The sequence below is a fragment of a genome, unplaced genomic scaffold (assembly GCF_019419815.1).
Source record: "Pyrus x bretschneideri cultivar Hongxiangsu unplaced genomic scaffold, Pyrus_bretschneideri_v1 Contig1, whole genome shotgun sequence".
Taxonomy (NCBI): domain Eukaryota; kingdom Viridiplantae; phylum Streptophyta; class Magnoliopsida; order Rosales; family Rosaceae; genus Pyrus; species Pyrus x bretschneideri.
Genome location: NW_025999390.1, coordinates 6840698 through 6850125, shown reverse-complemented (window position 1 = coordinate 6850125; position 9428 = coordinate 6840698). Strand labels below are relative to the sequence as shown.

At 37.1% G+C, this 9428-nt stretch overlaps 2 protein-coding genes across 2 annotated transcripts; one reads left to right on the top strand and one right to left on the bottom strand.

Moving 5' to 3' along the window:
- Positions 1–597: 597 nt before the first annotated feature.
- Positions 598–3355, top strand: LOC103966089 (2-oxoglutarate-dependent dioxygenase AOP3). Its single transcript, XM_009379226.3, has 2 exons — positions 598–1054; positions 2412–3355. Exons 1-2 carry the CDS (start codon positions 678–680, stop codon positions 3049–3051), a joined length of 1017 nt encoding a protein of 338 aa, XP_009377501.3. The 5' UTR covers positions 598–677; the 3' UTR covers positions 3052–3355.
- An 844-nt stretch (positions 3356–4199) lies between these two features.
- Positions 4200–7945, bottom strand: LOC103966116 (fe(2+) transport protein 1-like). Its single transcript, XM_009379258.2, has 3 exons — positions 6767–7945; positions 6071–6220; positions 4200–5955 (listed from the first exon to the last, which is right to left on the bottom strand). The coding sequence occupies exons 1-3, from the start codon at positions 7373–7375 to the stop codon at positions 5650–5652; spliced, it is 1065 nt and encodes a 354-aa protein (XP_009377533.1). The 5' UTR covers positions 7376–7945; the 3' UTR covers positions 4200–5649.
- Between the last annotated feature and the right edge of the window lie 1483 nt (positions 7946–9428).

Here is a 9428-nt window from a genome sequence, read left to right as displayed (position 1 = left end):
GAGTCCCTTCCAACAAATATCGAGTTTCCTTCTCATGGTCAGTTACTGAGCGCACAAAACACAAGCACCACCACCTCATATTTGAAAAACAATCACCCCTCTAGAATGCGAGATTGATCAATCATGACCTCATAAAGTCTCTCCTTGACAAAGCGAGAGAGAGACCACAACCATGAACTGAAGGTTCTCCTCGATAGTTTAAGAGAGGACTACAATAAGAAACAAAGAAGAAAAAAAAAAATCAAGAAGGATTGCCACCAACCTCAACACCAAAGGCAAGAGTCGGCGTCTAGGATTTTTGTCTCCTCGCTATACTTTAGCCGCGGGGACTTTTTTTTTTTTTTTCTTTTTTTAATCACACTAACGTTACTCTTCCTACGAAAATGCGCGTACAACAAAAGTGATGACATGCCACTGTGACATAAGTAAGATCTATATCCAAGCCAAAGAAAAAAAAAGATAGAAAGTGGAATGCTGCGCAAATAACCAGCTAAAAGAGGAGACACATTTAATTTTTGGACTTTTGTGGTGGGGGGAGGGAGAGTTACATGGAACCAGCTTCCTATAAATTTAGTGATGCCTTTCTCTTAAAAAACTACGAGAGGAGTCGGAGAGTGGGAGACAGAGAGAGAGAGAGAGAGAGAGAGAGAGAGAGAGAGAGAGAGAGAGAGAGAGAGATGGAGATGGATGATCAAGTACTCCCAATTCTTGATTTTTCAGAGGGTCTAGTGTTTAAGCAAGGGAGCGAGGAGTGGAAAGCTATGAGTAACAAAGTGAGAGAGGCATGTGAGGATTATGGTTGCTTTCTTTTGCTGGTGAGGGATGAGATCCCCATGAAGTTGCGTGAAGAAATGGTGACGGCCATGAAAGCTTTGTTTGATCTGCCTGAAGAGACCAAGCAGAAGCACACGAGTCCCAAGCCCTATCAAAGCTACGAAGGCAAGAGCCCGATCATTCCCTTGAACGAAAGCTTTGGCATCGATGACGCTTGCCGCCTAGACGCAGCTCAGGCCTTCACCAACCTCATGTGGCCTCAAGGAAACCCTGCATTTTGGTGAGATTTTTCTTGTCTTTCTAGTTAAACTTTGAAATTATATATAAACATGTTGCTTTAACTTTGATCACAGCTTGCAATATTAGACTTTTTCTGTGTGCATATGCATGCATATCTCTCATCAAGATATATATGCACCCCAAAAAAAAATTTAAACCCACAAGGTCAAGTTTTCATTTTGTTTTCCAGGTATATCTGCTAATCTCACTCTCAATTTGCGTTTTACACTTAAAATCGGTGTTCCATTTATCTTAAAGCACTCGTCGAAAGAGAACAAAATGACAAACTTAAGATCGAAAATAAGTTTTAGTCCCATTTTCCATTATCTCTAAACTTTCTCTCATGTTATATATACTTTGGATTTCCAAGAGTTGAATCTGATGAAGGTCATAGATCGTGCATGCATAGCATGAAAGATTTGAATAGTTAGGAGATAATTAATTAATAGTTAACACTATTGCAACTAAACAGAAGAATAATCACTACCTGTCTTGGATAAATTAGAAAATAGTTGTGCTAGCTTAAGGGTTTACTGGTACATATGATTGAGAATCTTTCCTTAATAAGTTATCTCATATTCAAACGAAGCAATGTCAGTATAAATTTGATGACATAAAAACTCCACAGTTTGACATGACAATGGCTGCTACCCAACAACCTCGCTACCAGCCAATGCCTCATTTAATAAGGCTTATCCCTTCAAAACAGATTGAATTAAAGGACTGTCAGCTTTATATGATTGTTATATCGCCCTGGTTATCATGGTGCCACATGTCCTTGTAGAACTCCAGCACAGGGAAAGAGGGAAAGATCATCAGTTTTGCAATATGTAAATGCCTCATTTTGTTGGATTTTGTACAATAATAAACAAGGGAAATGATAAGACACTGAGATTATTTATAGACTCTTCATTATTTCCTATTTTTTGCAAATTTTGTATGATGTTGCAAAGAAATTGATATTAAATTGTGATGTAGTAAATAGTTCGTAGAAAGTTTTACTTTTAAGAAAGTCTCTTAACATTTCTCTTCTAACTATGAAATAATTCAAACTATGAAAGTTAAACAAGTTTGAGTGAGAGCAAAAATTAAATCTTTTGAAAATGGATTTAACCAACTTGGCTAGAGTTGTTTATTTCCCCTCTGCACTTATGTTCGAATTCATGCTACATTTGTTGTATGTTGATGATAGTAAGTAATGGGTATTTGATATTTCAGTTGATTACCACGCCTCCTGATTTCCTCGATTGATTATAATTTCTTAGGTTGCCTTTGCACTTATAAATTCGCTGAATGAGAAGACGATATATGTTGTTTTATCAAAGACTATATATGTATTTTGTGTTGTAATGATGTAGTGAGGCAATGAAATCCATGTGCTCCAAGATGATGGACTTGAATATCACCATCCTTTGGATGATCTTAGAGAGCTTTGGTTTGGGGAACCACTATGACACCCATGTCCAAAACACCACCAGTGTTTTTCGTTTCATGAAGTACAAAGCTCCTCCTCCTCCTCCTCCAACTCCAAGCAACATCAACATTAATGTTGGCTCATCAACAACATCACCGTCGGCATCGCCATCAGCTGCCCTGGGCCTTGTGCCTCATACTGACAAAAATACCCTAACCATTCTGTGCCAAAACGATGTGCAAGGCCTAGAGATTCTGACCAAACAAGGCAAATGGGTTGAAGTGATGATCCCGGAGGGAGCTGTTGTGGTCTTTGTTGGGGATGCACTTAAGGCCTGGAGCAATGGGAGGCTTCATGCGGTGACGCACAGGGTTATGATGAGTGGGGACAAAGAGAGGTACTCGTATTCCCTATTTTCTGTGCCAAAAGAGGAGGTGGTGATTGAAGTGCCACAGGAATTTATAGACAAGGAGCATCCTTTGCTGTACAAGCCATTCAACTTTGCCGAATACTTTACATACTTCACGTCCAATGTTCGTGAGGATGCACTCGAATTATATGCTGGAGTTGATATTATGTCATAATATCTATGTTGGTTAAGGGGATGTGTGTTTTGCAACAAGGTTTCTATATATGTCTTTGTGTCGTATGTTTTATTTTATTGAAAGACAATAATCTTAATTTGTATTGCCTAAGACTTTAGTATATAGAAGTATCTTGCATCTTGTTCGCTGGAGAAAAAGTTATACATAGTTGGTATTATGTCATAATATCTATGTTGGTTAAGGGGATGTGTGTTTTGCAACAAGGTTTCTATATATGTCCTTGTGTCGTATGTTTTACTTTATTGAAAGACAATAATCTTAATTTGTATTGGCTAAGACTTTAGTATATAGAAGTTGCATCTTGTTTGGTGGAAAAAAAGTTATACATAGTTGGTTTTGTTATGAGTTAAGATCAATGATGGCACCATCACACATGTTTTATCCATCATTTTACGTTGTAGTTAACTACAGTTGCAAACAAAATATTGACTACATATGGATCATGTATTAACCATTCTTTATTCTTTTACGTAATTCAAATTCATTCACCATTCAATTCTGATACTTGAAAGTTAATAATATCAACAATACCAGCAATATTGACGCGACGTGTCCATATTTAAAAATTGCTCATAACATTATATATAAATTGAATAAAGGAGTTTTTGGACATAAGGGCTTGATTAAGATGACTTTTAGAATTGGTCAGTTTACAGCACAATATATTTTTTTTACAATCCTTCAAGAAGAGTGCAAAACTTAATAGAAGAGTGCAGAGACAGTGCTCCATCAATGTTGGTATTGAATATGATCTCGCGCCATCTAAGTTAAATATTAATTAACTAATTAGATTTTCATCATTTTTTTTGTTATACTAATTTGATTTTTTAATTAGATTTGAAGTTCTTGACAGATCATAGAAAAAAGATAAACCTAAAGCTCTGATAGACATTAGCAGTTTACAAATTATGAAAACTCCAACCCCACCCTATATATCTTAATCTCGTGATTTAATGTGACACAGACTAAGCTTTGTACTGCAAGCCTGTAAATAGATGTTACTTGAAATTTTATGAAAATAATCTACATCATGTTTTGTAATCATAGCTGGCTAAGCCTGTATCATACTCAACCTTCAACTTCATGCATGCTTAGTCGTAAATCATGATGACAAGACAGATTTCGTTGACTCTTATTCGGCTCATTAGTCCATCAAATGTGGTCGTGAATATTGTTTTTCTTGTATTTATATGGTCACGCAAAGAAAATTTTCATAAGGCCAATTTATGGTGAGACCCGATTTGCGTCCCAATCCACAAACACAAACTTTGATCTTCTTTGCCTGTGCGTTTTCAGAGCGACTTGCCTAGCTCTTATTTTTTATCATGTGAAAATGAAGAGTCGATATATTTTGCCAAGAGCCATCATCTGAATGGAGGGGGATGTCAGCTTGATTTTCATACGATGAAAAATCGGGGCCAGGCCAATCGCTCTCTTGCATTTCGCACTCAATATTGAGAATCTAATTGGTTGACTTGACTTGACAATGATCTTGAGTGATTATTGATGGAAAAGTTAGCAAGTTAGGAATCTATCATGTTAAGGTATTTCTGGTACACATTACATTTTTTTTTTTAATAGAATACGGATTATGATTGTTTTTCCGTTTGTTGTTAAGGTTTATGATTGATTTCCTATTTGTTTTATTAGCCTTTATGTACACTCTTGTAATTTTGTAGCAATTAAGTCCAACGACATGTAGTTTTCCTCAGATTAAGCCATCTTGGAGATTGTGTAGTGTTCTCCTTTAATTTTGTCTGTAGAATAAGATTCAGAGTTTGCAATTTATTCTTCTTTTTCTCGTCCTTGATTTGCTAACCTGATATTAGAGCGGGTTTGATCTCTCTGAGTTAAATCCACTCTTGTTTAGTATCGATTTATTTGTCGCCTCTTCATCTCTACCGCTTCTCCTTTTGTATGATTTCTCTACTACTCCGTAAAAAAAAAATTTACTTTCATTGTGGGTTCGTTTCTGTTTTCATTTGGCTTCTGCTTGTTCTTGTTCGTTAGTCGTTCCTTGTTCATCTTTTAATGTGTTAATTTCTTCTATTGTGTTTTGTTGGTTGTTAAATTTTTTTATTTTTCTTGAGGCTTGGTGAGTATTTTTCGGCTGATCCCACCTAATGAGAAAATGCGCTTGATTGTTGTTGTGTAGTTGGTTGGTACTTTGATTTTTTAGTGTTCATTTATTGAAATTATGAATTCTTGGTTTCTTTACTGTCTTCATTGCTATCCTGTTACGATACAAACTAATGTTGTGAAAGAAGACAGAAAAAGAAATTGGTTGGACAATGTTGGATAATATTTCTAATTCCATCGAGACATTTTTCACATAAAACCTCACAAATTGATTGCACGGATGATTAAGTATGAATAATATCAAAATGATTAACCGTCTATCTAAAATTTTAATAGAAATACCAAGGCTTCAAACTTGTTGCCACAGTAAAAAAAAAAAAAAAATAAAAGAATAAAATTATCTCAGAATGTTTGTCCCTACTCTACATCCAAAACAGTCACTACAAAAAGCAGCACAATCCTATCTGACATTATTGTTGAACTGCTACTGCTAATTTTTTATGCCCATTTGGCCATTAATGACATCCCTCCTATACCTAATAGAACTGCAATGTAAGACCATGTTTGGAGCTTCACATTTGCCTGCAGTTTACGACCCATGAAATCAGCTGCTAGGAGATCAACCAGTGCCATGTAGTTTAGTAGCCCTGCAGATGCAGCATCTAGCAGCCCTACAACAATTAGAGCTGTTGGACTGTGGTCGCTGTATACGTTCGACAGAGCGATTCCTAGTGCAATCCCAAACGGTGTTGTGGTTGAGAAGAAGAACACCATTACTGCCTTAATCTTGCTCCCATATTCAGTCTGCAATCGAACCATAAAAGAGAAAAAAATTGTGGTCCTAGTTTTAATTATGCATTAGTTGATTAAATACAAGGCATCAAAGTTTAATTGGTGATTAATGAATTAATAATCTAACCTGTAGTATGCATCCACCTAGACCCATTCCTTCAAAGAATTGATGGAAACAAATGGCAGCAATGAGTGGCCTCATTGTGCATGGATTATCAGATGCCCCCATTGACAATCCAATCACTACCGAGTGCACTACGATCCCTAGTTCCAATACCTGCATCAACATTCAAATGTACTCAAATAAAAATGATCCAAAGCCTAACGTAATTTAAAGTAATGCCAGATTATTAATTAGTTAAATTAATTCAAATATAGTATGCAAGTCAGATAGCATAATGCTTGTGTTTTCTCTTCGGAGGAACCTACTTATCCTCTCATTTATGGTTAATGAATTTTATTGTGCAAAGATCATAATTGGAACCATTCATTATATTTATCGTCATCTAAAGATCATATATACAAAAGCTTATTCGATTTAAAGATTTAAAGATTTAAAGATTTTTTAGCCATTCATATGCACCAAACAAATGGATAATTTATTATAAGAATATTACTTATTACCAAAACAATTGATTGGTTTGACACATATAGATGGCTAAATGACCAACAAATTAAATGATATTTGTTTGTATGGTAAAAATGCGTAGAGAAACACAAGTATTACCTTTTAGAATATCGCTGTTCAAGTGGTTTTAAGAGTTTTTATGACCCTACCCAACGTGAAAAAGGAAAAAGCCCACAAAATTCGTAATATTCATACCTGCGCGACAACACGATGCTTCAGCAACTGTGAATCCTTACCATTGAGCCCATCCTCAGTCTTAATCCCATGGCCATGACCAAAATGCTCTAATTGATCAGGGCACCTACTATTTTTAGCACTCTCCTCATCTTCCTCGCGCGCGGCGGCTCTGCGAAGGAAAGATTTCCTAGAGTAACTCATCGAAAACGAGTCCACCATCATAGCCAGCAAAGCCGAAAGCATAGCCACAAACGTTGTGAATGGGAACTTCCTCCAAGGCGATTCGGGCAGACATTCGGATCTCAAGCAATCAAACGAGTCGGGTAAAACGTGCATGTAACCCGTTGCAAGAATGACGCCGGAGGCAAATGCTTTGACAACTACGAACAAGTCTTTGTCAGGCTGAAGAGCCGAAACTTTGCGTGAAAGAATGGGTAGGCAGATACCAATCATGCTTGTGACTAGAATAGAGCTTATGGCAATGAGCTTCAGTTTTAGGGATTGTGCTTTGTCATGGCATTCTCCTTTGGATTTAGACGCACATTGTTGTGACTCCGCTGCGGCTGCATTGCCGGCAATGCTGATGAGAAAGATGAAGATGGTGAGAACATAGCGTTTGGTAGCCATGGTGAAAGTAACTGAATTTGTTGGAGCTGATTCAGTTGAACACAAATAGGTTAGGACGAGTTTTTACAGGTTCAAACATGGTGGTGAAATGTCTAGAATGCCCATGATTGGAGTTTGGGAGAAGAGGCTTTGTTTTAGTTGGTTCGGGGTGGTGAATGTTGGGGGTGAAGAAGGGTAATTTTGGAGGGCGCGGACTGGGATGAAGAATAACTGTGGTGGGCATGTGGTGAGTTTTGGCCTACACAGAGTTTGGCTGAAAATTCTGTGCTACATCATCAGTTGAACTCGTCCTAGTCAGCTGCATGGATGACGTGCGCCAACGTGGTCCGTCCTTGCACATCGGCGCCCTCGTCCCACTTCACTTTTGTGGAAACGAAGTGTTTTTTCTTTATAAACTTAAGTTTGTCTAAACAATAAAACCATTGTTAATTTACACGTAAGTTGTTGATGTGTCTTATCTTAGTATTTTCTTCAATACGTTAATGTTGGAGTACATATGTGTTTTTATCCACCAAATGCGCTGACCACCATTTTATTTAAACGTTGAAATCATATTTGTAGTGAGGAGGTTAAGATGGAGTGAAATGCGGGTAAATGCACAGTTTTTAAACATAAAAGCTGAAGAGCCAGTCACTACATATAAACATTCGTTCTTGTAAACCCTAGTTTGGTATTGAGGTAATTTAAAAAAAAAAAAGGGTATGAAAAAAAGTTGAGAGTGTTTTTGTTGTTTGGTAAACTCTCAAAATCAGCTTTATTTGTAAGTTTTGAATGAAAATAAGCCCAAAACCTGAAGCAGCATATAGCAGCTTCCAAAAACCAGCTTATTTTCAAAAACACGGGTGAACAGTAATCTTTATTGAAGTTTTCAATAACCCAAAATTGCCCTCCTCCTTTCCTCACACTTTCAGAACACGCCTCTTGCACCCAAACTAGAAAACTTCAATCCCGGCGATCTCTCTCGTTCTCCAGGTCGCATTCTCCGACTCGGCGTCCTTCCTCTGCTAAGCTTCTCTTGTCTAAAATTTTGTTATTTATTTGTTTGGATTTATAAATTTGGGGATGGGAGAGTGAGAGTGAAAGAGGGGTGGGAAGAGCAAATGGATGAGTGTATGAGTGTCGGGGAAAAAAGATTGGGGATGGAGGGTCAGGAACAAATTAATTGGGGAAGGTGATATGGTTTGTGGAAAAAATTAATTGGGAAAAAAAATTAGGGTTTGTGGAAGGTCTGCTTCTGATTTATCTTAGGGTTTAGGTATATAAAAAAGGATAAAGCTCTGCTCTGCTTCTGATCTGTGAACTCTGCTTCTGATTTGTCCTGCTACTTATCTGTGAACTCTGCTTTGCTTATTGGTGGAGGCAGGTTTTTAATTATTTAAGCTTAATGTATATGTTGTCCACTATAATTTCTCTTTTCGGGTTGATTTTGTGCATATGATCCATCTATCCTATCCTTATTGGGTTAAGGTTAGGCTACTCGAACAAGTGCCTAATTTAAGTGCCTTCATGTGCAAAATTGGTTGTTCATAGTAATCTTTTTATATCTCTGTTATGATCAATTGTTGTTCATATTGTTTCGATTGTGGTTAACTTAAGGTGGTTTCGTTCTTCTTCTGTTGTGTATGCAAACTAAGGCAAAAATGTGAGATATATGTAGCAATGTAGTTGGTATTGTGATTACGGGAAGGCTTCTCGTAGATTGGCTAAATTTGGATTTTTTTTTCGGACATGGTGGTATATCCATGTATTTTTTAATGAGACTCTCTTAGGAATTGAAAGAGATAAGAAATTAATAACATGAGAGAAAGTAAGGCCTTAATCCTAAAGAAAACAGAAAAACTGCACACCAAAATAAATGAAAACTATGATTTGAATATACGTACAGATGGCGCAGAAGCAGGAGCATGGGGGGCATACCTCTGAATTTGTTCTAGATCAAATAGCAACCTCATGCCTCCTGTGCAAGTGCCTCCAGAACGACCATGAATCAGATGCAATGCAACACCAGAGCGACCATGAATCAGATGCAATGCAATCTCATTAGGATATGCAT